This window comes from Rattus norvegicus, chromosome 7 (assembly GCF_021556685.1).
Source record: "Rattus norvegicus strain SHRSP/BbbUtx chromosome 7, alternate assembly SHRSP_T2T, whole genome shotgun sequence".
NCBI lineage: Eukaryota > Metazoa > Chordata > Mammalia > Rodentia > Muridae > Rattus > Rattus norvegicus.
Window position 1 is genome coordinate 26,397,922 of NC_141540.1, and position 27,925 is coordinate 26,425,846.

Below are 27,925 nucleotides of genomic sequence, written 5' to 3' on the forward strand. Positions count from 1 at the left end.
TTGCAATACTAAGTGTCACTATGTCCTGGTGGCTGGTAGCTGATGGCTTAACTGACCTGCTTGTCTGGATTCCTTAATTCTGGTTTTATTTTAACCTCTTAAACCCTGTCAGTCCAGATTGCTCATTGCCTTCCCATAAGCGCACCAGCTGACCAGGAGCAACATCTTCAGTTCCTTCAGAATGCAGAGTCTTTGACCTCCTCATAAAGCCACACCTCAAGGGGACGCTGGCCCTACCTTCAGTCAAGGTTCAGTATTTAAAATCTTTTTTAAAAAATTGTTGTTTCTAGCATTGAGATCCTGATCTTACTTTTCAGTTCACAGTTCCCTCACTCCATTTCTGAGATACTAGAGAAACAACCAAGAGTCTGAAGCCAGAGATGTCTTGAGCTGTATCTCAGGCCCCATGTTATGGTTCATTATGACTTTGGCTAATTTAGGCTTCTGTTTGCTGGTCCCTGTTCACTCATTTCTTTTTCTTCTGCTAATTCGGGCAACAATTCTAATATATTATATTCTTTATTAGGCACTTTAATTCTTAAAGAACTAAACACTTAAGCAGGGCCATGGTAGTTCATGCCTTTAATCTCAGCACTTGGGAGGCAGAGGCAGGCTGGATCTCTGTGAGTTTGAGACCAGGGCTAAACAGAAACACCCTGTCTCAAAGAAACCACGTGTGCACGCGCGCTCTGACTAGGGTAACTTTGAACATAGTTTTAGGCAGTAATTTTCAGCAAAAGCCACGAGGAGAACTGTTTACATGATGGCCCTGCTTCAAATTAGATAAATAAGACATCTCTCAGAAAGTAGAGGTTTTTAGAAAACTTGTAGAAGGGGCAGATAAATGACAGTTCTCAAGGGTGGGATGTGGGTGTCATGTGGTTTGAGCAGGTTCTCTCCAGTGCCTGCCCACACACCGACATCCCGCCCAATCATAATTTTTTATATTGAATTTATAAAATGTTTGTTGTAAAGCTTTTGCAATAGCAGATTGGACTAGACTGAGTTGTTCTTTGGAAAGGCCTGCTCTCTTGTGACTAGCCTCTAGAAAGAAGGCCAGCCCTTCTGTCTTGACCCCCTGAGTGCGTGTGCCACAGATGTGTGCTGCCAGGCCTGGTGTTGGTTATTTCCTAGCCCTGTGAAGTAGCTGGTCTTTATACAGCGTCTTCATTGCTTTTATGATGGAACTCCTAAGGCTCCTTGCTTTGGATTTTTGAAAAAGATTTTTTTAAATTTTTTTTAAAATGTGCTTCTTCTTTGTTTGTTTGCTCTGCTGCACGTACACCTGCATGGCAGAAGAGGGCAACCTTACAGAGGGTGGGAGCCACCATGTGCTTTCTGGGACTTGAACTCAGGACCTCTGGAAGAACGGCTAATGCTCTTAACCACTGAGCCATCTCACTAGCCCAGTTTATTTTATTTTATGTATATGAGGGTTTTACCTGCAGGTATGTCTGAGTACAACACAAATGCAGTGAGGAAGTCTGGACAGAATGTGAGATGCCCTGGAACTGAAGTTACAGACGGTGTGAGCCACCTGAGTGCTGGGTACTGAACCCTGGTCCTCTGCAGAAGCCGTCAGCGCTCTAACCACTGAGCAGTCTCTCCAGGCCCTTATTTTATATTTCATAATATTTTAAATATGAATTCTGGCCAAGAACATATATTGTAAGATATTTATCATACCAAAAGAGCAAGGAATAACCTAAATATCCCAAGGTAAGAAAACGACTTTTTGAAAGAAAGAATTCCTGTGTTTGGGTGAATACCCATAATCCTAGTTAGTACATGATGGACAAGAGGACTGCAAACTGGAGGCTAGCCTTGGCTACATAGATAGGTATAGCCTGGTTCCAAAAAGGTTTCATCTCTGTGTGTATAATCAGGTTATGTTAACATTGATAACCACACTCAGAACATTGCTCTATTTGTTATAAGATATGGACTACATCATAAACTGGGTATCTTTTTGGAAAGGGGCCACATTAATCTATGCACAGTTCCAGTTTTATTAAGTAATCACTGCCCAAACAAGTGCTTACTTTTCTGTAGAGTCTAAAGCAGCACCAGGCTGGCTTCAACTCACTGTGCCAAATGCTCAAGTTACAGATGTGTCCCACCTGGGCTAGCTTTTTGTGGTTTTGAGACAATCTTTTTTTTTGCACCCCCTTTCTGTTTTGAGACAATCTTAAGTAGCCCAGGCTGGCCCAGCATAAGAATATTTTATAATTAAAAAATGTTTATGATGTGATACAGGCAAAGCAATATAGAATTTCATATGTCTACATGCTAAAATTTCCTTTTGAGTCATCTTTTGTTAACATAAATGCACACATTGTGGTACATACATTGTTATACCTTGTTGGCTTTTTCCTCTCTATTACCCACATTTCAAAATTTTCTTCTTGTCAGTTCTTCAAATTGAACTTAGGGCTAGGGAGTGAATGCTAGGGAAGTGTTCATTACTGAGCTGCATTCAGAGCCTGTTCAAAGAAAGTGTTAAGAGTAGCCAGCTACTCAGCCGGCTCATGGTTAAAAGCACTCATTGCTCCTGCAGAAGACCTAGGCTTGGTTCCCAGTTCCCATGAGGTGGCTCACAGCCATTCATAACTCCAGTTCCAGGGCCTACTCTCCCTCTCTGACCTCCACAGCTACCAGGCTCACATGGTACGTGTACACACAAACATCCAGTACATAGATAACACATTTACATGTAAGTTTCAAAACCTTTATTTAGTGCTGGGAGATGCGTATGAGCTTGAACTATGAGCTTTGGAAGGTAAACTGGAGTCTCGAGGCTCGGTGTGGGAGGGGAAGTGTGTAATGAAAACCCCTGGAAGGAAAGGATGTCCAAAGGGGGCAGCAGCATTGTTTCTGATTGGGGGGATAATGTTTGCATGATGGCAATAAAAAGAAAATGTATTGATTCTGTAATCTTTACTAGAAAACCGTATCAGTTGTTTTGTCTGGCATAAGAACAGTAGCCAGAAGATGAGGACGGGTGTGGCTGCAGAGTGCACGTTTGTATGCCGTGGTCTGGGTCTCTCCTTGCCAGGCAGCAGCAGCCTCAGCACTGGGCACAGCCTACCTTTCATTCTTCTGGGTTGGGGTATTTAATATCAGTATTTGATGAGATGCTAAAAGAACATGCTAATAACTAGAACATACTTTATTCTTATTAGAAAGGAAGTTTGTTTATTTGGGATATAAAAGAATGAATTATTAGGCAAATGAATAATGCTTTGTTTATTAGCATATCGTCTTTCTCTTTCAGGCACGTATTAAATTTCCTATTGACTACCCATATTCACCACCTACCTTCAGATTCTTGACCAAAATGTGGCACCCCAACATCTATGATGTAAGAGACATTGTCATAACTGTCTGGTTTTGTTTTTTCAGATTAGTTCTTTAACAAGAGGTTAGGGCTTTACCAGTCAGGGCCCTGAGTCTGATCATCAGCACACAGAAAAGAAGTGGTTTGGACTAAAGAGGGGGGCTTAGTGGTAGAGCATCTGCTTAGCATGCACAAGGATCTGGGCCCAGTCAGAACACCACAGCCCCCGCCCACCTCTAAAGTAGATTGGATATCTCAGAAAAGTGTGTTTTGCTCTAACTACAGGGAAATATTCATGATTTTTGCACCCCTACTTTGTAGTGTCTGGTTTAATGATAATATGTAGTAATTATAATCCAGTTAAAGATTAAGCCTTAATAGCTTACTAATAAGATTATAATGCTCGTGTGTTAACATTTGCATTTTAAAAGTTTAATAAAGTCATATAAATGTATTTGTGTGCCTGTCCCCAGCCTTCATAGCGAGGGTTACCTGTTGCTGTGCGCAGACTGGGCTTTTGGGGCGGAGAACTTATCCACTTGATTTGGACTGGCTTCCTGTCAGGGGTTACAGCTGAGCATTCGAGCCTCTTGGAATAAATCCAAGGTGAGGTTCTTCTGTGAACAAGCTAATGTCCTGAAGACAGCATTTCTAGGAGAACTGGTGGTTGAAACATGAAACATACTTAGCTTCGGGCTGCATCCTGACAGTACTGGAGTAATCTGTGCATTACCCTCTCCTGTGAGGTGTCTTCATTGCACTTCCTGGTTAATTTGGGTTTGACACAACTTTCCTGATGGATTTCAGGCTGTCTTTCATTGTCCTCGGGGCTTCCCAAGTGGGTTCTGGGCACGCACAGTTTTGTTTTTGTTTTTCTAGCTAGAATACACAGGACAACAGTGATGCGTGGTTACCTCTCCAGAAACAGCGCCTGTGATATTCTCTTAGTATTTAACATAATCATAACACTAAGGCACTGCATGAAGGCTCAACCAGAACAGGCGCCTGCCACCAAGCCTGGCAGCTTGAGTTAGTTTCCAGAAGCTGCATGGTGGAGGGAGAGAACTGACTCTTCAGAGTTGTCCTCTGGTCTACACACACCATGGCACCTCTCCCCCAATAAATCCAGACGTGTCAAACAGCAAAAGATGGAGTTCGAATTGTGGTACCCCCCCCACACACACACACTTAATCCTAGAAGAGGCAGGTGGATCTCAATTGGAGACCAGTCTTGTCTAGAGAGAGAGCTTTGGGATAGTCAGGGATACACAGAGAAACCCTGTATGGGGGTGTGTGGGGATCAAACTTTGATTATAGTTTATTAAGTACTGTTATGGCCGAAAAGGCTGTAAACTTTACTGTAATAATTGTGAATTTAATTCTTTTAAAAATACTATGTTTATGAAAGTTATAAAAATGAGGGAGAAACACAGAACAAAAGGAAATTTAGTTGGAGCCCTAGAGATGAGTCAGCGGTTAAGAGTGCACCCGGCTTTTGCAGAGGATCCAGGTGGAGTTCCTGTTGTTCTCGTTCGGTGTTCGAATCTCCAGGGGCGGGTACTGCAATGTCTGTAACACCAGCAATCTCATGCTTAGAACCAATTCCTCTATCTGCAGGGTTAAAGATGGATCTTTAAATACAAAATAAATTCAATGTGGGTTTGCCATCAGTGATTATACTACCCAGTATGATTCCTTTCTGCATAGGGCTGGAGAGATGACTCAGAGGTTAAGAGCACTGTCTGCTCTTCCAGAGGTCCTGAGTTCAATTCCCAGCAACCACATGATGGCTCACAACCATCTGTATTGCTCTCTTCTGGAGGGAAAAAAAAAGATTCCTTTCCATTTTGTACTGTTATTTACAGTTAAGAAATGTATTGGCTGCAGGATATGCTGCTGTACACTATAATCCTAGCACTTGGAGGGCAGGTGAATCTCTGTGAATTTAAAGTTAGCCTGGTTTGCTTAGAGAGTTCCAGGCCAGATAGGGCTAGATAGTGAGACTCTGTCTTTTTTTTTCTTTTTCTTTTTCTTTTTTTTATTAAGTAGTTTTCTGGTTACATGTTTTACTGTGCTCAAAAGCATTCAACTGGAATCTACTTGGACTGTTGTCTTTATGCAAATGACTACAAACCTTATAGATAGGATGACTTAAATAAAATATTCATTACCACCCTCACCCTACCCCACCCTAGAACCTCAACTTACAGTGCATGGGAAAGCCTGCTATCATGAGAGCCTGAGCCCAGGACCTAAAGGCTAGCTTGGACAAAACAAGCCAGGCATTTGCTGTCTGATAGTAGTGAGATATAATTGGAAAAGACATATATTTGAATCCTGGAACTGGCAAGTCATTTGTGTTAACTTTTCCGTTCCCTCTCCCTTTCTCTCCACTGTTACATTGCCAGTGCTGGACTTGAACATCCTATCGCAGCAACAGTGGGCACATCCCTGGGCCCAGCCTTTGCTCGGTGTTATTGGGGCAGCAAAGCTTCGAGCGTGAGACAGACGGAATCACTTTTCTGCTTCACTTCTTGATTGTTCTTGTTCACTATGTTGGTTTTACTAAATCGAGTTATTCTCTGTGTGGAAGATAGAAATATCCACTATCTTATAGAACTTGTAATTTCTGTAATACTAGCTTTAATGATTTATCCTAACTAGGAATCAACTGACAAGACTAAAGAAAATGCACTAGGATTTCATACACAGGTTATACTGTGGCAGTTTTATGACCTTATAAGCCAGAGACGTTATTAACTATCTCATTGTTGTTAAACTCATGGACATTCTAAATATAAAATTCTTAAAAAAATTAAGATTTGGTGCACTATTTGAATGTTTTGTTCTCATTGTCTAAATGTTTTAGCCACATTAAAAGCCACTGACATAAACTTTTAAAAATGATTTTTGCAGCAACTTTAGATTTTAAAAAGGTTACATGGGGCTAGAGAGATAGCTGAATGGTTAGGAGCATTTGTTGCTCTTGCAGAAGATCCAGGTTTAGTTTCCAGCACCACACAGTGTCTCACAGCCATGTGTCTGTACCTCCAGTTCCCGGGGATCCAGTGCCCTCTTCTGGCATTATGGACACCGAGCACACATGTGCACCACAGGTACACAGGAAGTCAAACACTCATAGACAAAGTTTAAAGGATAAAGAGGTTTCAGAAACAGTTGACACTTTGGATATTTTGAGGCAGTGTCTCCCTGCATCGCCCTGGGTAATGCACACCCTCGAGTCCTGGCTTAGGCTTTCCCAGTGGTGGGAGTTAAAGTATGTACCCCAACGCTGTATCCTCACACACCCCTTTTGTTTGGTGCTCCGGGTTTGGGGAGAGTAAGACTGAGACAGGGTCTCAGTAGCCCAGGTTGGTGTGAAGTCACTGTAGTCCTGCCTCTGCCTGTTCTTTCTGCCTTCCAGATCCTGAGAATTCGTAGGTGAGAGCACTGTACTCGGCTGTGGATCTTGGTCTTTTATCTTTTTATGTTTATGGACGTCTGCGGGTGTGGATGACTGTTGCCACATATGGGCAATGCCTGTGGAGCCAGAAGAAAGGTGTGAGGTCCCTTGAGCTGCCGTGCGGTATTGGTAATGAACCAGGGTTTTCTGAAGAGCAGCCAGTGCTTAAGGGCTGAGGCTTCTTGGCCTTGTTTTGAGAATGGCTGTTGAAAGAGCTCACTGTAGACCCTTAATGCTGTTTTCATTATCCTGCGTCACCCTGTGCACACTCATGCACATGTACACTCACACACACACACACACACACACACACTCATCACAAACACTCATCACAAACGCTCATCACACACACACACTCACACACACTCATCACAAACACTCATCACACACACACACTCACACACCTGCACACGTACTCATCACACACACACACTCACACACCTGCACACATACTCATCATACACACATGCACATACTCATCACACACACACATGCACACACACGCACAATCACACACACATGCACACACACACTCATTACACACTCATCACAAACACTCATCACACACACTCATCGCACACATACACACACATGCACACACACTCAGCACACACATGCACACACACACTCATCACACACATACGCACACATACTCATCACACACACATGCACACTCACACACACATGCACACTGTGGCTTAGGCAGCTTCCATTCAGGGCAGTCCTGCTTCAGCTCCCCAGTGGCTGGCTTACACTTGTGTACTACATTCCTCGCCCTATTTATTATTTTATTTCCCCCCAAAAATTGTCATCACTGCCCAAGCTAGTTGCTTTCTATATTGCTGTAAACAAAATACATTACAGAAGAATCTACAGATGAGTCACAGTTTGAGGGTTTGAGGGTGCAGCTCCCTGTGATGGGAGAACTCTCAGCTGTGGGGCTGCAGGTCTGTAGCTCACTCTGCTCTCCAAGGAGGCTGACATTTATCTTGTGTTCATTTTACTCTCTGGCCTTTAACAAGGACCATAAAAGGCTGGAGAGCTGGCTCTGCAGCTAAGAGCACCGACTGCTCTTGCAGAGGCCTCTGGTCTGATTCCCAGCATCCATCTGAAACTCAAGCTTCAGGAGATACAATACACTTACGTCTTCCGCAAGCACCGGCTGCACACCCAGCACACGGACAGGAAACACTCATACACATGAGAACCGCCATGGACGGAGAACTGTGCACTGTTGTTGTCCTTGTTTCTCTGTGTAGCCCTGGCTGTCCTGGAACTCGTTTTGTAGACCAGGTTGGCCTCAATCTCACAGAGATCTGCCTGGCTCTGACTTCTGAGGGCTGGGATTCGTGGCTCAGACAAGCTTTTTTCTTTCTTCAAAGGGACAAATGGTATCCTTCAAATACACATTTTTAAATTCTATTTATTATAGCTGGAGAGCGATAGTGCATCTCTTATCTCTTTAGTTTCCAGCACTCAGGAGTCAGGTGGATCTGAGTTTGAGCTCAGTCTACTCTACCAAGAGAGTACCAGGATGTCCAGGACCAAACAGACTCTGCCTTGGGTCATTTTTATTTTATGTATGTGAGTGTTTTGCCTGCATATATGCTTATAGACCGTGATCGTGCAGACATGTTAGGGCATCAGATCCCCTAAAACCAGAGAGGTGTGAGGCACTTTGTGTGTGTTGTGAGAGAAACTCAGGTCTTCTACAGTAACTGGCATTAAGTATTCATTTTTTCCCTTATTTTGGTAAAGATTTATTTATTCATTTTACATAAGTGTTCTATCTGCATGTACCCCTGTGTGCCAGAAGAGGGCATCAGCTCACATCGTAGTTGGTTGTGAGCCACCATGTGGTGGCTGGGGTTAAACTCAGGATTTATGGAAGAGCAGTCAGTGATCTTTTAACTGTGGCGCCATCTCTCCAGCTCCACATCAAACATTCTAAACTACCAAGAGATGTCTGTAGCCCCATACATGTACATTTTTATCACATAATCAGAACTTTTTATTTTTTGAGAGAGGGTCGTAGTATTCACCTTGGCTAGCCTGGGATTCTATATAGAGAGCAGGCTGGCCTTGAACTCATACAGACCCACCTGTCTCTGCCTCCCAAGTACAGGGATTAAAGATGTATACCACCATGTCCTGCCCAGACATAATATAACAAGACTCCCATACACATAAACTTTTAAAGAGACAGGAAGGGGAAAAGGACACGGCTGCAGAGTTGTGGAGAAAAAGTAACTCGTATGGTTGTTGGTTGGGCATGTGCGTTGGTGTAAAAATTAACATGGACGTTCCTCAAAAAATTGGAACTGTGATGTGAGCTAGTTGCTTGCTATGTACCCAGGAAACTCAGGGTTAAATACAGTTTGGATCCCTGCCTGCCTACACTTCCCTTAACTTCACAACAGTTAGGTACATAACCAGGTTAGATGCCCATTAGTTGCCAATGCCACATAAACTGGACCCAGTAGGACATTTCTGTTGTTAGAGCATTTTGATGGAATCAAGAGGATTCTATCCTGGGCTTACCAAGTACCCAGGTCACATAGGGCTTTCTGTCTCAAACACACAGCAAAGTGTAAGCCCTAGCACTGAGAAGCAGAGGCAGCAGGTCAGTGCCAGTTCCAGACGTGGTGGTGCACACATTTAATCTCACTGCACCTCTGAAGGCGGAGGCAGAGGCAGAGGGAGAGGTGGGATAGCTCTGAATAGAGGCCACTTGATCTACTTGTAGAGGTCTAGGCCAGCCAGGACTATGTAGTGAGATCCTACTCCAAAACAGACAGACAGCAGAAACATACATGGGGAAAAGAAGATGTACTGTAGACTCACAACAGAATATTATCTAGCCAAAAAAAAAAAAAAAGTAAAGTCCTGTCATTTGTAGGAAAATGAGCAGAAATGAGTAAACAAAATAGGCCCAATTCAGAAAGACAAACACTTTGTTTTCTTGAGCCACTGTCATGCTGTACACCTTTAATTCCCAGCACTCGAGGCAGAGGCAGGCAGATCTCTGTGAGCCAGCCTGGTCTACAAAGTGAGTCCAAGACAACCAGGGCTATACAAAGAAACCTTGTCTTGAAAAACAAAAAACAAAACAAAAATTTTCTCATACATATCCAAATCTTAAAAATAGAAACAGTAATCAAGCAAGAGACGGACAGACATAAAATTAGAATGGAGACTGTAGGAAATAGGAAGGGAACCAGCATTAGGGAAAAGAAGAAAGGGTGTAGGGGGTGAATATAATCCTAGAATTAGGGTCTTTCTATGGGGCCTGAGTATTGCCAACTGCTTAAGGGTGGCTGATCAGCCAGCCCCAGGGATACACCTTTCTCTATATCAGCCCTGGGATTGCAGGAGTGCCATGACACTCAACTCTGTTCATGTATTTATTTTTTATTTTATCTAAAAATGACACTTCGATATTTCTTTTCTTTGTTCAAAAGAAGATTTCTCTGTGTAGCCCTGACTATCCTGGAGACCAGGCTGGCCTTGAACTCATAGAGGTCTTCTGCTTTTGCCTTCTGAGTGTTGGGATTAAAGTTGTGCATCAGCACCACCTCACCACACCCAGCAACAGTCAGCATTTCATGTGCACACTGGGGACTGAATTTAGGTTTTCACGATGTCACAGCAAGTGCTTCACCAGCTGAGCTCCTAATAAAAGACAACTGTAAGAGGGCAGAGAGTATTTGGCATAAATGATTCATAAATCTCCAATCAAAGTAAGTCTCTCTCTCTCTCTCTCTCTCTCTCTCTCTCTCTCTCTCTCTCTCTCTCTCTCTCTCTCTCTCTCTCAGCAAGATGCCCATAAAATTTATAGAGAAATGAAATCTAGAGGTAGGACCAAATCGACATCGAGAGAGAAGTAGAGTGTGAAACTTGTTACCAAGGATTGAGAACGTGTGTAATTACTGGAGTTTTTGGCCTGGAACCCACACTGGCCTCTAACTCACACTCTTCCTTCCTCAGTTTCCCAAGGTTTGACATTGTAGGCAGGAACTGTGATGCCCGGTCATGACACCACACTCGTTGAGTGGTGTACTTTCTATGGCTTCTGTTGTGATAAACCGCCACAGATTCCTATGAGAAGGTTTATTTGGCTTGCATCTTCTGGGTCACTGTCCAGAGAGGGAAGCCAAGGCAGGAACTGATTGATGCAGAGGTCATGGGGAAAGTCTTTCTGGCTTATATCTCAGGGCCTGCTCAGCTAGCCTTCTTAACAACCTGTCCAGGGGTGATTCCCCTTCCCCTCCAACATCCACATTAGTCAATCCTTGTCCACAGAGCAGTTGACCTCCTCCCTGTTAAGATTAGCACAAGTGGGAAGTAGCACACTTATTAATAGTTGCATTTCCATGAACAACAACAACAGATGATAAAAATGTTCAAAAGCTGCTCAGAAATAAACTCTAGAGGCAGAGGCAAGAGGGCTCCTGCAGTTGAGGCCAGCTCAGTCTGTAAAGTTCTTTAAGGAATTTCAAAAAACTCAGTAGTAAGAAGATTAACCTAGTTGAAAAGTAGCCAAAGTTAGCCACAAATGTATACTCAGGCTGAGGTAAGAGGATTAGGCCCGACTGGGCAACAACCTGTAGGAAAATACAAGGAGAACCTGACAATTATTGAATGAACTGAAGGACACATCACACCAGCCTAGGCTAGCTGCATCTGAGGAACAAGGACTGCAGATGCCACACACTGCCGGTAAGGCACAGGACAGTGGACGTGCTCTTAGACAAAGGTAAACACGGGTCTCACATCTAACCCACAGTTCTGCTGTAAGGGAGAAGAAGCACACGCTGTAGGCGAGCACACAAGTGTAGAGCTCAGCACTGCGCACACCAGTGTCCCCACAGCACCAGCTCACCACATCCACGCAGGGGGTCACAAAGGAGAGGCAACTGAAACATGCAGGAAAGTGAAAGAAGTCAGAGAAAGGCTTGCATATTGTATGGTTACATTTGTATTTAAGGTCCAGGTATTCAACAGAAGAGCAAGATGGTAGTGAGAAGTCTGGGGAGGTAAGGAGTGGGGAAAACACCAAGCAGAGTATTTTAAAGTGGTGTGATAGAACTTGAAAGCTTCTAAAAACGTTAATTCATAGTCCTGTGAATGTACAAGCACCACTGGAGTGTGGTTTTTGTGGTGCTGGGGCACATTAATACTGATTTCTACTTCCAGCCCAGCAGTTCCCAGACTTTTCTGACTTTTTGTTTGCTTTTTTGAGTTTACTTGAAACAGTTTACTGTAGTGATAGCAGACAGATCTGTATCTCACTGTGTAAACTAGGCTGGCATGAACTTAGAGCCATTCACCTGCTTCTGCTTTTCAAGTGTTAGGATTGCAAATGTGTGCCTCCATGTCCAACCCAGTTACTCTAGCCAGCCATTGTAACATAGAATTTTAATCCCAGCACTCAGTAGGCAGAGATGAATGGATCTCAAGGAGTTCAGTTCCAGTCTAGTGTATATAGAACTCCTAGCTAGCCAAGGCATGATGATAAGACCAAAGTTTAGTAAGTAAAATTCATCTAAAGATTTTTTTTAAAGATTTACTTATTTTATGTATGTGAGTACACTGCGCTGTCTTCAGACACCCCAGAAGAGGGCATTGGATCCCTTTACAGATGGTTGTGAGCCACCATGTGGGTGCTGGGATTTGAACTCAGGACCTCCAGAAGAGCAGTCAGTGCTCTTACCTGCTGAGCCATCTCTCTAGCCCTAAATTTTTTTTAAAGGGATACGTTCTTGCTTCTACAAAAGTAGTTTTGTGGCTGGGGGTAATGATGCACACTTTTAATCCTAGCACCCACTAGGGAGGCAGAGGCAGGTGAGTTTTAGGTCAGCCTGGTCCACAAATTGAGTCCAGGATAGAAATCCTGTCTCGAAAAAACCAACCAACCAACCAAAGAGTAGGTTTGTGAGTTTGAGGACAGAAAGAGACCCTGTCTCAAAAAACAATACAAAACAAAACAAAAAACCAAAAAAGTATTAACTATACAGAATGGGTTTCATACATTTCATACATGGATATAATTTTTTATCATTACTCCCTCTTGTCCCACTTTGGTTCTCTCATTCTTTTCCTCCTTCCAACTGCTCCTCTTTCTACCCTGTCCACTTTTTCTTGCTATTGTTGCTGCCTTGTTTCTGTTTTGGTAAATGGGTTGCATGTGTTTGCTGACAGTGCCTGGGCACCTTACTAGTGACACCAGGATTTTAGCATTGAAGAAACTCTTCCTCCCTAATAGCCATTAACTATAAGCTCAAGGAAGGGTGGGGCTTGTTGAGTTTCTGCCCTTTGAGTGACAGGATATTGGCAGGTGTTTTCCTGTAGGGCACATGAAAGTATTCACAGCTGCTGTGAGTGCACGAGAACACCTGCGTGTCATGTGCAGTAGTCAGCTCCAGGCTCCCAAGACTGCTTACCGCCTTGCTGACCTGTGGTTGCTGAGCACTTGAGGAGGGGGATGTAGATGCCCTGTTTGTGACTGAGGCGACAAGTTATGAGCCTACTGCAGAAGGGAGCTTTTCTGACCAAAGCTGACAGCAGCATCAGTCTGGGGCATAACTATGGTTACCTGGGAGGCAGCCTGACAGGCAGTATGTCCTCTTAACAAAGCAGCAGAGTAGCTTCCTTAGGAGAACTTAGAACTGCCTCAGCCTCAGGCTTTCAACCAGATACAGCAGGTGGTCTGGTTACTTGCTTGTTTGTAATTTCTGGAGCTGGGAAGACATTCAGCAGTTAAGAGCATGCACTGCTCTTCTGGATGACCTGAATTCAGTTCCCAGCACCCACACACTAGCTCACAGCCAGCTGTATGTGACTTCTACACCCTTTTATAGCTTCTATGGGCATTATACTCATGTGGTAAACAGATGTTCATGAAGGCAGAACACATAAAAGTAAAATGAAAATTAAAAAAAAATTTACTCTGTGTGTGTGTACACCTGTGTGTGTGTGTACACCTGTGTGTGCAAGTGTGTGTGTACAGTTGTGTGTGTACACCTGTGAGTATGTACACATGTGTGTACATGTGTACAGTTGTGTGTGTACACCTGTGAGTATGTACACGTGTGTATACATGTGTACACTTGTGTGTGTACACCTGTGTGTATGAGAGTGTGTGTGTACATCTGTGTGTGTACACGTGTCTACACCTGTGTGTGTAATCCTGTGTGTGTGCGTGTGTGTGTGTGTACACGTGTGTATACCTGTGTCTGTGTACATCTGTGTGTGTGAATTTGTACACCTGTTTGTGTGTACGTGTGAAGACCTGTGTGTGCGTATATACACCTATGTGTTTGTGTGTGCGTGTGTACAGCTGTGTGTGTGTGCGTGTATACACCTGTGTGTTTGTGTGTACACCTGTGTGTGTTTGTGTGTACACCTTTGTGTGTGTGTTTGTGTGTGTGTACGTGTGTACACCTGTGTGTGCAGGTCTGCAGAAGACAATGAGATCAGACCTACTGGAGCTACAGGTGGTTGTGAGCTGCATGATGCGTGTGCTGGGAACTGAACTTAGGTCCTATATCAAAGCCATTTCTCCATGTTATTTTTTGTCTTAAAGATTTGATTGCTGGACACTGTAGGGCAGTGGACTGTGAGAGGAAGCCTAGTAAGATCGAGGTGGGCTTGAAGACCCAGGGACCCACGAGGGACAAACATTAGGAGCTTCTCCTGCTCCTGTCACCAGGCCCTGGTCTCATAGCCACAGCCTACCATGGAGAGAATTGTGGCCATCAGTCATGGAGGGTCAGTGCCTCCACATAGAGACGAGGCATCCCTAAACATTTCAGACCAAGCCAATAGCAATAAAGATGTGTGAGAATTACTCCATTGTCTGAGAGCATCTGTCACACAAGAGCTGTAACACTGCCTGGGAAGAGAACGCTCTCCAGAAGCTTTTGCCACTAGGAGCCCCTCTGCACGTCACTGTCTAGCGAGCCTTCTACTGTCTCATCTCTGCTCAGCTCCCAGAGGCTATGGACGTGCAGTGGCCCCAGAGCGGCAGTCAGGCTGGGCCTGGTGTGCAGGGCATCCTTGATGGGAAAGGCCCATTCGCTGTGTTGGGGGTGACTGGTGCTCCTGGGTTCCATAAGAAAGCAGGCCAAGCAAGCCATGAGGAACAAACCAGTTAAGAAGCACCACTCCATGCCTCAGCACCAGCTCCTGCCTCCTTTGAGTTCCTGTCCTGACTTCCTCCAACAGTGCTGAGGAAGTGTAAGTCAAATGAGCCCTTTCCAGTTGCTTCTGGTCACGGTGTTCCGTCACAGCAATAGTAAGACCAGCTGATTGACAGACATTTTCATACAAAGAGACATTTTCCCTCTCATACAGTGCATCCCAACTACAGTTTTCCCTCCCTCTGTTCCTCCCAGTACATACATATAATTTAAGAAATTCAACACACACACACACACACACACACACACACACACACACACTTTAAAGTGCTTTGCACTTGGGTGATGCCTCAGGAAAGTGATTACTGTGCAGACATGAGGGCTGAGCTCCCGTCCCCAGCTCCTGTGAGAAGCCAAGTGAGACAGTGCAGTGTAGACCTAATTCCAGTGAGGTGTAGGCAGAGGCAGGAGGATTCCTAGCTAAGCCGTGTAGTTGACTATCTTAGTGCTCAAAAAAATAAGGCAGAGAGGAAATGACATGGTGGTCACCACTGACTCCCTCACACAGGCTACTCACACATACAAAGAAGTAGTTTGTTTAGTTTTTCTACACAGGCTTTCTCTGTGTATCCCTGGCTGTCCTCGATCTCAGAGATCCCCCTGCCTCTGCAAGTGCTAGAATAAAAAGCTTATGCTACCACCGTCTAGCCGTCTGCATGTATTTTAATTTGATTATACATAATAATTTTTATACCTCACATTATATATATATATATATATATATATATTATCAGTTCGAAAACTTTTAACTCTTATCTCCATCCTTGAGATTTAAAAAACAAATAACTTGCCGGGCAGTGGTGGCCACGCCTGTAATCACAGCACTCGGGTGGCAGAGGCAGGTGGGTCTCTTGAATTTGAGCTCAGCCTGGTCTACAGAGTTCCAGAACAGCCTTGGCTACACAGAGAAACCTGTCTTGAAAAACAACAGGAAAAGGGAAGGTAGGGGGAGAAAAGAAACAAATGACTGTTTTACTGACCTGTTTTCTATTGAGTATATGTTTATTTAGATACCTCCCTGTGGCTGTGTGTTTGACGTATTGACTGTGCTTGTTAGATCCGCTCTTACAGTGCTTATGCATTATGCAGATCGTATAGCACAGCGGTCAGTTGGTAACCGTGTACTTAGCAGGTACCATGCTTGCTTGCTTGTTCTGTTTGTTTCAGAAAGATGATGCTACAGACAGGACAGACATCTATCTTGGACACTACCCCATATGTTTTGTTCTGCTTGAGGAATAATAGCCCTAGGTGGCCTGGAACATAATATGTATATAGATCAGGCTGTCTCAAACTTGGAGTGACCATCCTGCCTCTTGTCTCCTTGAGTGCTGACATGTGCCACCATACCCGGTCCAAATAAAATTTTATAATATTTAATTCTTCTTCAACTTAGAAATTGAGCATGGAGAAATTTTAATAAAAAACTTCATCACATTTTTGGTTTTTTGGTTCTGTTTTATTAGAGTCAGATTCTTACCTGTAGCCCTAGCTGGTTTGGAATTTGCTGTATAGCCCAGGCTGGCCTCAAACTCTCATATCTACCAAGGCATGGGGTTAAATCACACATGTGTGTGTGTGTGTGTGTGTGTGTGTGTGTGTGTGTGTGTGTGAGAGAGAGAGAGAGAGAGAGAGAGAGAGAGAGAGAGAGAGAGAGACTGTATAGTAGCCCAGCTGGGCCTCTGCCTCTGCCTGGGTTGCAGATGTGTGGGGTTGCACCTTGCTTGTATCAGTCTCTTACATTTTACTGAACATTGTATCATTGTCTTGTAGAATGGAGATGTATGCATTTCAATCCTTCATCCGCCTGTAGATGACCCACAGAGTGGAGAGCTGCCCTCTGAAAGGTGGAATCCTCCTCAGAATGTGAGGTAAGATGTTCTATGGAGTGAACTGTGTTGTGTTTTGCTTTCATTTATTTGTTGGTTAGTTGGTGGGCTCATTTTTTGAAACAGGGTTTCTTTCTCTCTGTAGCCCTGTGGCTGTCCTGGAACTCAGAGATCCCACCTGCCTCTGCCACCTCAGTGCTGGGATTAAAAGTGTGTTCCACCACTAACCTGGCTATTTTTTGAGACCAGCCTCAAATTCCTGGACTCAAGTAAATCTCTTACCTCAACCTCCCAAATACACAGGGAGTACAGACATCTGCTCCTTGAAACTTCGTTTGGGCGTATATGTGGTGTGTCTCATTCTGTTTGAATCAGTGAACAGAATCTTTCCTGCGTTTGTGACTTTCTCTCTTGCTATTGCATGAGGGTGTGTTGGACGGCTTTTAAGGTAAAAGTGTATCCTGGTGACCAGCATGCTAAGGAATACTGCAGAATTCACATCATGCAACAGACCTCACACAACAGATTTATTGGAGAGTTGGGGGATGTGAAAGGTGATGGCCTTTGAGTGGGGATAAGAGAGAGAGCAGCTGTGACGGCTCAGGTTTATAGGAGGGCATGGGGCATGGGCGTAGGGAGGATGTGCACAGTGCTGGCAGTGGACTCATCACATCGGCCTGTAGTGACGGTAACTGAAGATGGAGTTGGGATAGGGGAGCACCTGATTCTGGAATGTGTGCAGTTCCTAGTTGACTGACACATGCACCTGCATCAGTCTGAAGTGTTGACTCCCTGAGCAGTGCTGGTTGGGACTCTGATTTTCCTCATCTGCTTCTTTTTTATTTATTTATTTATTTATTTTGTTTTTTAGATTTATTTATTTATTATATATAAGTACACTGTAACTGTACTTCAGACACACCAGAAGAGGGCATCAGATCTCATTACAGATGGTTGTGAGGCAACACGTGGTTGCTGGGATTTGAACTCAGGATCTCTGGAAGAGCAATCAGTGCTCTTAACCACTGAGCCATCTGTCTAGCCCCTGCTTCTTCTTCTTACATTAGAATTTACTCCTTATTAGATCCCTTAACTTTTGTGTTTAAATTGTGTTATGTATATATAAAGGGAGGGAGAGAGAGAGAGAGAGACAGACAGACAGACAGACAGACAGACAGACCGACCGACCTCAGGTGCTGAGGTCCGAGGCCAGAGCTATGGAAATCAGTTCTCTCTTTCCATCAAGAACCAATTCTGTTCATCAGGTAGCAGGCTCCTTTTTTCCATCCAACTTCCCAACCCCACCTGGGTGATTCTGAGGAGCTTAGGCAGCCCAACTAGTTATGGTTTTGATGTAGTAAGAAATATACTTCGTGGACAGTGTCGTGGTACACACCTTTAACCCCAGCATTCTGGAGGTAGAGGCAGGAGGATCTCGGTGAGTTTGAGGCCAACTTGTTCTACATAATACATGTGCAGCCAGCACCACACAGGAAGAGCTTGTCTTAGGGGGGTGGGGTGCAGACAAAGAGAAGGTAAAGACTTGTTGCTTCTGTGAGGTGCAGTCTCTGTTATGCTCCCCTGGTGCTGAAAGTCGTGAGTCAGTGAGGAAGCAAAGCGGCTCCACAGCACCTGTCAGGGAGCTGCCTGGGGCCCTGTGTGCTGTCAGGTGGGGGATGACAATTTGCTTCCCCTGCCAGAGGGCAGAATAGCTGCCAGCTGCATGCGTGTGTCGCCCCAGTCCACTCCACATGGCACATCTAATCTGAATGCTGAGTACATGAAAAATATTTTAAACATTTTGTTTAAATGCATTCTACTTCTTTGCTTTGAGAAGAACCCTTTATAGCAAAGGCTTTGAATAGGGACTATGGTAACAGACTAAGTAGGGAAAGTTTCATTTATTCCACTCTAAGGTCATCAAGTGTCTAGGAGGCAGCCTGAGAGGGCCCTGTTCTGCTTCCCAGGCTACTGTGAGCTGCAGGTGAGCAGACAGTGTACTTTATTTCCCATGGTCAGCTGTGGTCTGAAAGGATTGAGAAAGTCTAGCAACAAACAGCTTACAAGTTTGAAATTGTGCTCCCCGCTTGTGTTCTGACTGTGTGTTGCACACCCCTTAGTCACTTAGCAGCTGTTGTCCTCACCAGGGCAGCATCACTTCGTTCTCCTTGGCCCCAGTGCAAGGGTAGTTAGGAGGCAAAACTTAAAGGAAGCGTTGCAGGAACCAGGCGGGTGGAGCGCACAGGCCTGCTTTCCTCAGAGGACAGAAGGACGATGGCTGGTTACCCAGAATCCTGGAGTGAGAGAAACAGAGGCCCCTGCTATCCTGTTAGGAGCCAGCCTCCACCCAAATCCTCAGAGTGTGTTCGGCTCTAATCCTGGGCTTTGCCTTCAGTGAGGAGGACTCATCCTTACGAAAGAAACCCAAGTACCCTGCGTTCTCCATCATGAGAATCCACCCTATGGTTATTACGAATCCTCTCTGGGCCCCGTGTCCTGTTCCCAGTCGGTAGCCTTGATCCTCAGAGTGAAGGTCTCAGGTGCTCTGCCGAGGTCGGGCATCCGTAAAGGAGTTTTTATGTAGCTGTCCCCAAGGCTTTGCTGTGAGACTTGTCATGTGGAGACCACACCCCAACCCCTGGTTTACATCAGGTTTTACTGTGTTCAACTGTGTAAGAAGATTAAGCCACAGGATCAGACTTTGTGGAAGTTTTGGTCCAGCATCACTGACTAAGTAAGGTTGTAGTGAGTTTTCATCCTCATCTCTTTGAGGTTCAGTTTCCACCAGCTGTGATACCTGCAGGAACTCCCCAGCAGAAGTGATGCTATAAACCAGATGGCCCTGAACTCACACACATCCACCTGCCTCTGCCCCCCAGCGCTGGGATTACAGCGATGTGGCCATGCTTGCTTCTGTTGTGAGTTTCCCGCACCTAGTGTAGGGATGAACACTGTAGGTCGCTGTTACATTTCCAGTCTGGTCCTGTGGAGTTTGAGGTATCCTGAGGATAAGTCTTTAAGAGTTCATTTAAAGTTGGTCACACACCCCCATCCTGGTTATCCCTTGAAGTGTGAGTGTGGTGCTTATTACTCAGGCAGGGCTGGTGCACACCCTGGCTTTGAGGAAGTGGTCTCCCTGTATTGGTGGTGCTTCTTTTTAGAGGCTGAGTGTTGACTCCATATCTCTGATTCTTTACTTTGGGGAATAAGCCTGTGCCCTGATAGAAAGCCTGGAACGAGATTTTTAATCATTACATCCCTTCCTGGATGCTGCTCTATTCCTCCTGTTTACCAGGAAGTCACACTATTTTTCCTCGGTTACTTGTGGTGGCACAAACTTTTAATCGTAGCCCTCAAGAGGTAGAGATTGTAGATTGTGAGTTCAAGGCCAGCCCAGTCTACACAATGAAGATAAGACTACAGTAAGATCCTCTCTGGAGAGAAGGGAGAGAGGGGAGGAGTGCTCTTTATCCTAACAGGGAGGTGTGTTCTGCTCTCACCAGGCTGTTTTGTTGTTGGGCAGCTCTGGAGTCACACCCTAGGGTGCTTGAGGCCTTTGTCCCTTTGCTTTAGAGCTGGTTACTCTCTTGGGTCTTGTGTCTCTGTGCTGCATGATGTTGGTTGTTACTTCAGTCTGAAACCGCCTTGTCTGCTTGGCACTACCTGGTGGTCTTTGGGAGCCAAGTCAGGAACGTGTCCACTCATGATTCGCAACAATGGCGAATCTTTCTCTCTTTTTTTTTTTTTTTTTGTTTCTGTTATTTGTTGAGACAAAGGTTTCGTTTTGTTGTTGTTTGTTTTGTTTGTTTAAAATAAACCCAGGGATTTACTGTTAGCCTAGCTGACCTTGATCTCGGGCCTCCATCTCCTGCATGCTGGGATTACAGGCACGCACCAGCACGCTTTGGAGGTTCTCTCTTTTAAAGGTTTTTTAAAGATTTATTTTATGTATGAGTACATTATAGCTGTACTTCAGACTCACCAGAAGAGGGCATCAGAAATCATTACAGATGGTTGTGAGCCACCATGTGTTTGCTGGGATTTCAACTCAGGACCTCTGGAAGAGCAGTCAGTGCTCTTAACCACTGAGCCATCTCTCCAGCCCTGGAGGTTCTTTCTAAAGATGGTAAATTGCTAGATTTGTTTGAGGGTTACTTGTGGAAGTGCTATGTCCCCTGTGTAGCTCTGGCTGGCCAAGCATTTGTTCTGCAGACTGCTTTGCCATGTATTTGCTGCCTCTGCCTCCCAAATGTTCAGCAGATGTAATGATGCCACCTGTGAAAGACAGTCAGATGGACAGGTGATCTTCCAATCAGCACTGCTGCTGAACTGTCAGCGTTTAGCAACCTGCCTGACCGAGGCACTGTCAGTAAACTCTGAATCCGGTCTAGTTGTGCTCACATCTGTGACTGTTCGCATGTGAGTGGGTGGGTTTTTGTCACCTAAAGAGTATGTGGAACCTTTTAAGAGCTGGAGTCCATACGGTTGTGGGAATTGAGTAGAGCAATAAACAAGAAAAAAAATCCAGTTTTTATCTACTGAAGTTTGATGGTTTTGCCATCTCTGAAGGACTGAAGTCCAGGAACCCCATGAGGACAATGCTGGTGAATGGTCCTTTGTCTCCTGTTTGTGGGAAACGGCCAGAAACCGACTCTGGTTCTTGCCATGGCCTGACCTGACAGCTGCTTTCTCTGAGGTCCTCTCCAGAAGTACCTGTCATCTCTCCCTTTCCTAAACAGTGGAAAAGTGGTCTTGGTAGGTGTGAATGGGGGGACCCAGTCCAGCAGCCACAGATGCGGGTATGAGTTTCTTGTCTGGTCTTCTACAACCTGTTGAAAGGGAGAGATCCAGGGTCTGCTGCAAGCATTTGTCAGCAAAATGGGCACAGTGAAGGGGTTTTGTTTTGTTTTTGGAGAGACAGGGTAGTTTGTTCAGGTTGCTATGTCTGTGTAGCTCATGTCAACTTTGGAAGGAGAAGACTGGTTTCACATAGACACCTTTATACCTATGTGACGTGTGTGCACACACATGCACACAACACTTCATACACTCATGCAAAATTTTTAAGTTACTTTTTTGCTTACCTGTCTTTCGTGAGAGCTGTTTGATCTCCAGAGGCATGCCTCCCCAATCTTAGGGGGCTTTTGTGGTTGCTGCTGCTGATGTTTCTGAGACAGGGTCTTTCTACATAGCTCTGGCTATCCTAGAACTTACTATGTAGACCAGGCTGGCCTTTCAGTCTTAGTTTTTAGACTTTGCACTTTTGTGCAGTTCACCAGGGAATCCTTGTTTTTGCATTATGTCCTGGGAACATCAGCAACAGCATCCCAGCACTGCTCAGCCGACACCATTAAAATGTCACAGTTGCTTTAGCAGCATAAAGAGAAAGACCCAATATGTCAACCATTGAAACTACTTTTTTTACCATGTGTTGCTTCCAGTTAGAACTGGATTCTTTCCCTGATGTCCTCTCTAAATATCTTTTCCATGTTGAAATATACAATAAGGACAGTATTAACTGGGTTATCTTTTGGTATTACTGTCTGCCTTTTCAAAGATCCTTCTAATTAGCAGAGTCAGGGTAGAATATAGAGCTGATGTCAGTGACAGCAGCACTATGTGGAGTTTACCTCTGACAGATTATACTAAACCTGTAAACCCCGTCCACCAATCCCTGGGTTACGCTCAGGTTTTTAAGAACGAGCTCTTTTTGCTTTCTCAATGCTCTTCGGGGTGGGTGGGTATGGCCTGGGGAGGGAAACACAAGGCCAGGCTGTTTTCTGTTTATTTCTTTAGTTCACTCGCTTACTTATGTATTTAAATATTTATTTAGAAACAAGATCTCACTATATGGCCTTGACTGGCTAAGAACTTGCTGTGTAGACCAGGCTGGCCTCAAAGCAGACATGCCATTCCCTCTCTCCCTTGTGACTCCCTTGGTTTCTGTGAGAGCCAGGCTCTCGATCTGGCTCCTGCACCTCAGGTGTGTTGAGATTGCACACATCGACTCCTCCCTGCCTGCTAGGTGGCTTAGCCAGATGGTTGCTGGAAAACAGGTTTTTTAAAAAATCTATTTGATTTTTAATTATGCATTTGTGTATCTGTCTGTGGGTATATGCATGTGACCAAAAAGACCAGAGGTTTCAGATCCTTAGGAGCTGGAGTTAGCGACTGTGTGAGTGCCTGATGTAGGGTTGTGTGTGTTGGGTGCTACATAGCAGATTTGGGTCTAGAACAACAGTACTTGCTCTTAGCCACTGAGTCCTCTCTCTATCCCCGAAACATATTTGAGAATTTCTTTTTTTAATTTATTCTCGCTCTCTGTCTCTCTCTGTCTCTGTCTCTGTCTCTCTCTCTCTCACACACACACACACATACACACACCCCTCTCTCTGTCTCTCTGTCACTCTGTCTCTCTGTCTCTGTTTCTCTCTCTCTCACACACACACACACAAACCCCTCTCTCTGTCTCTCTCTCTCTCATACACACACAAACACACCCCTCTCTCTGTCTCTGTCTCTCTCTGTCTCTGTCTCTCTCTCTCTCACACATACACACACACACACACACACACACACACACACACACACACATACACACACACACAGACACCTCTCTCCTCAGAGTAAGACCAGACCTCCCAAGTATAACGGCTGAGACCAGGCACAAACCCTCCTTGCAGCCCAGTGGGAGGATCACAGTCCAGGAGCAGGCAAGAGAGTCAGAGATGAGACCCACAAGAACACTGAGCTACACAACCATAACATACAGACAACCTGGCACATACCCACGCAGATTGTAATTGTCACTTCCCTCTCTGAGCCTCTATGTATGTTTCTGTGGGCTGTGTTCTCCTGGTGTCCTTGACCCATCTGGCTCCCATATTTCCTTCTCCCCCATTTCTATGGGGTTCGTGAGGGAGGAGCCTGATGGAGACCTCCAGTCTGGACTAGCACTCCCCTTAGTGTCTGGCCGTGAGCCTCTGTATCAGTCCCCTCTGCTGCCAAGAAGCCACTTTGATGAGAAGTAGGTGAGGCATCACTAGGAATCATTTGTTTTTTGTTTTGTTTTCCCATCATAGGTCTCTGGGCTGTCCAGTTAGTGTCAGGCATAGTCTTCCTCTTGTGGGGTGGGCCTCAAAGAAGACCAGTCATTGGTTGGCCACTCCCACCAGTTCTGTGCCACCTTTACCCAGGTGCATCTGCAGGAAGAACAGATTGTAGGTGGAAGGTCTTGTGGCTGGGTTGGTGTCCTAGGCCCACCACTTGGTTACAGAAGACGGTCTGTTCAGGCTCCGTATCCTCCGTTACTAGGAGTCCTCCCTAAAGTCATCCTCGTGGGTCCGGGGAGCTTGCACTACACTAGGTTGCCACATCACCCCATAAATGCTCTCCAGTTCCTGCAGTCTCTCCTTGTGCTCTCTGTGTCCCCCACCGTGCCCTGATCCCTCTTATTTCCCTCCTCAGCAGAGTCTACTCCCTTCCTATTTCCCTTCCTAGGGAGAGCCCTACTTGTTATGTAGCCAGCCTCCTGGGTCTGTGGACGTTAGCATATTTGCCCTTGACAGCTCATATGCACTTCCTGACGAGTACGTTCCACGATGTCTTTCTGGGTCTGGGTTACCCCACTTGGGATTATCTTTTCTAGTTCCATTCATTTGCCTGCAAATTCCATGATATCATTTTCTTAACAGCTGAGTAATACTCCATTATATAAAGGTATCACATTTTCTTTATTTATTCCTCAATTCAGGGACATCTGGGTTGTTTCCCACTTCTGGCTATTATGAATAAAGCTCTGGCTATTATGAATAAAGCTGTGAACATAGTTGACCATGTGTCCTTTTGGAAGGATGGATCCCCAAGAGTGGTATAGCTGGGTCTTGAGGTAGATCTAGTCCCAGTTTCTGAGGAACTGTCATACATGTTTACACTCCCCCCAGCAATGGAGGAGCGCTCCCCTTGCTCCTCATCTTCACCAGCCTGAGCCATCCATCCCTTGTGGTTTTGATCTCGGCCATTCTGACAGGTGTGAGGTGGACTCTCAGGGCCATTTTGTTTTGCATCTCTCCGATGGCTGAGATGCTGGAACATTTCTTTAGGTGTGTCTCAGCCATTTGGGATTCTTCTATTGAGAATCCTGCTTACCTCTGTGTCCCAGAGTTGGATTGTATGGTTTGTTGATGTCCAGTTTCTTGAGTTCTTTATATAATTTTGGATATTGGCCCGCTGTTGGATGTGGAGTTAGTGAAAATCTTTTCTATTCCTGTAGGCTGCCGTCTTGTCCTATTGAAAGTGTCCCTTTTCTTACAGAAAAATTTCAGATTCATGAGGTCACATTTACTAATTGTCGATCTCAGCACCCATGCTATTGTTGCTGTGTTGAGGAAGTTGTCTCCAAAGGCTCTCCCCACTGTCCCCTCTGTCAGGTTCAGTGTGTTTGGCTTTATGCTGAGGTCTTTGATCCACGTAGATTTTGGTCTGTGCAGGGTGGTAGCTATGGACCCATATGCATTCTTCTATGCAGACGTCCAGTTAGAGCACAGCATTTGATTTCTGAGTTTGTCTTTGTTGGATGGGTATTTTGTTTCTTGGTTTCTGTTATTTGTGGCCTGCGTTGAACTGGGGGGTCTCCACTAGAGTTCAGGGCTGAGTTCTCGAGCCTCTGATCCAGCAGGGAGGTTCTGGGGACACAGAGTAGTCCTGTGTGGGTGGCCTACCTGGAGTTCTGGTGGTTGAAGTGGCTTCTGGTCCTAAGAAAAGAAATGACATTTACTGTGTGTATTTATATTTGCATGTTGTGGCGTGAAGTATAAATCAGCTTGTGGGGCATTCTCGTCCTCTGTCCTTTTCACTCAATGATCCACGCAGAGCATCAGGCTTGGTGGCAAGTTCCTTTACCTGCTGGGCCATCTCACTGGCCCCTGAAAACAAAATTGCATAATCCACTTTTCATAAGTCATCAAATATTATGACCTCAAATTTGCATCAGAAATTTTTTAAGGGGAAAAACTTTAAAACTGTAGTTTCTTAAAAACTGTGCTTGTGGATATGATGGACGTGGAGCTTCACTGTGGGTTCTTCTTTCCTTCTCAGGACTATCGTGCTGAGTGTAATCTCCCTGCTTAATGAGCCCAACACCTTTTCCCCAGCCAATGTGGATGCTTCAGTCATGTTCAGGAAATGGAGGGACAGCAAAGGAAAGGACAAGGAGTACGCTGAGATCATTAGGTAAGGCATTCTGGATCTAAGGGGTTAAGTTCAAACTTCAATATTCTGCGTACTTTAAAACAATTCTCAGTTGTATTTATGGAGTAGTAACCTGATGAATTTAGCTATTGAAAGAGAACCCAAAACAGAAACAAAGCACAGTAAAAAAAAAATAAGTAAAGAGAACTCACTGGACAGGAGTATAGAACTTCTGGGCTTGTTTTGGTTGTGTGTGTATCTCTCTCTCTCTCTCTCTCTCTCTCTCTCTCTCTCTCTCTCTCTCTTTCTCTCTCTCTCTCTCTGTGTGTGTGTGTGTGTGTGTGTGTGTGTGTGTGTGTGTGTACATGCATGGGTGCGAGGCAGTTTAAACCAGCCTGGCCTTGAACACAGAGATCTGGCCTCTGCCTCCCAAGTAGTGGGATTACAGTGTCCATCCCTGTGCCCTGCTTGTGTTTAGTGGTCAGCCACTGGGGTGAGTGAATCATATCAAGAATCGAAGGTATTTAGTGTAAACTGTAAAGACCTGTAGGAGCTACAAGAACATCCATGTGCAAGGCCTGGCAACAAATTGAAGCTTCTAGAAAGTGGTGTTCTTTTCAGTTTCTCCAGTAGCCATGCCTCCCCAGTCTCAATGGCTGTTTTTGTACTTTAGGCGAGAAGCTATTTACACTTAGGCAGGCAGCATTTTGTGGCAGAGCTGTTACCTGCTAAGCCCTCACAGGACAATGGAAAACAGAACCCAGCAGGAAAAGGGTGAAGGTCAGGTGGTGCCCACAGCCCTGCACATTTCACAGATGCAGGGCATGGCTCTGATGCAGGACCTCTTACCTAGCATTCGGCCCTGCCACTCCAGACACAGGGAGACTCAGTGACTGGGGGAACCTAGAGGGTGAGGGGAAAGTCTGGCCTAGTAATCAGCTGCATGAATGCAAGGCACTAAGCATGCTGGGCCTCTGGCTCACGTGTGCAGGAGTTCAGAACCCGCATATAGAGCCAGTAGTGCACATGCGTCCACAATCCCCAACCCTTAGCAGGAGATGGGAGGCAGAGGACAGAGCTTTGAAATGCTCTCGAGCTAGCCTGATCTCTGCAGCAGCAAACGAAGGAGACCTTGCTGCAAACAAGGCTGAAGTGTTAGGGCAAAGACTCTCCATGACACGAAGGTGCCTGATGGTTGAGAGCCTTGGCGTGATGCAAGATGTCTGCTCTGTGTGGCCTGAGACATGTGAGTGACAGGGAGTCTTGGTTATGCACAGTTATAAGACTCACCTAATCCAAGTGTGCTGGCTTTCCCTAATAATCCAGCACTCCCATCCAAGGGCTGGAGGATTATAGAGGCGAAGCCACGTGGGTTAGCCTGAGACCCTCTCTAGATAGACAGACCTCTACAAATGTTCCTATGTTGTCCTCTGTCCAGGAAACAGGCCTCAGCCATGAAAGCTGAAGCAGAAAAGGATGGAGTGAAGGTCCCCACAACCCTGGCAGAAGACTGCATCAAAACTAAAGTGCCTTCCAATGACAACAGCTCAGATTTGCTTTATGACAACCTGTATGATGACGACATTGATAACAAAGACGAGGAAGAAGAAGATGCCGAATGTTATAATGATGATGATTCTGGAAATGAGGAGTCGTGACATGTTCCTTCAGTTCCCTGTACTGCCCTGACGTCTCAGGCCAAAGGGAGGGAAGCAAGTGGGGATCTACAGTGGCCACCCAGCAAAAACTTACTCATGGGGTGGGAAGCAAACAGCCCCTGATGACTCACTCCTCTTGCAGATCTCAGTTTGGTCCTTTTTATGGACCTTACTGGAGAGGAATTTCCCTCCACAGAATGTCTGAATCCTTGCATTCTTCCCTCCATCACTGTATTGATTCTTTTTTT

At 45.1% G+C, this 27,925-nt stretch overlaps 1 protein-coding gene across 1 annotated transcript; it reads left to right on the top strand.

The window, feature by feature from the left end:
- The first annotated feature begins 160 nt into the window (after positions 1 to 160).
- LOC148004577 (ubiquitin-conjugating enzyme E2 R2-like) lies at positions 161 to 27,925 on the top strand. Its single transcript, XM_087559677.1, has 5 exons — positions 161 to 248; positions 3,275 to 3,361; positions 16,775 to 16,872; positions 25,927 to 26,061; positions 27,458 to 27,925. Exons 2-5 carry the CDS (start codon positions 3,338 to 3,340, stop codon positions 27,675 to 27,677), a joined length of 477 nt encoding a protein of 158 aa, XP_087415803.1. The 5' UTR covers positions 161 to 248; positions 3,275 to 3,337; the 3' UTR covers positions 27,678 to 27,925.

What these genes read in the sequence shown, in the direction of transcription:
- LOC148004577 (XM_087559677.1), top strand. Translation starts at nt 3,338, where the DNA reads ATGTGGCACCCCAACATCTATGAT. An exon ending in GGCACCCCAACATCTATGAT is followed by an intron (nt 3,362 to 16,774) that starts GTAAGAGACATT and finishes ATTGTCTTGTAG; the next exon opens with AATGGAGATGTATGCATTTC. An exon ending in GAGTACGCTGAGATCATTAG is followed by an intron (nt 26,062 to 27,457) that starts GTAAGGCATTCT and finishes TCCTCTGTCCAG; the next exon opens with GAAACAGGCCTCAGCCATGA.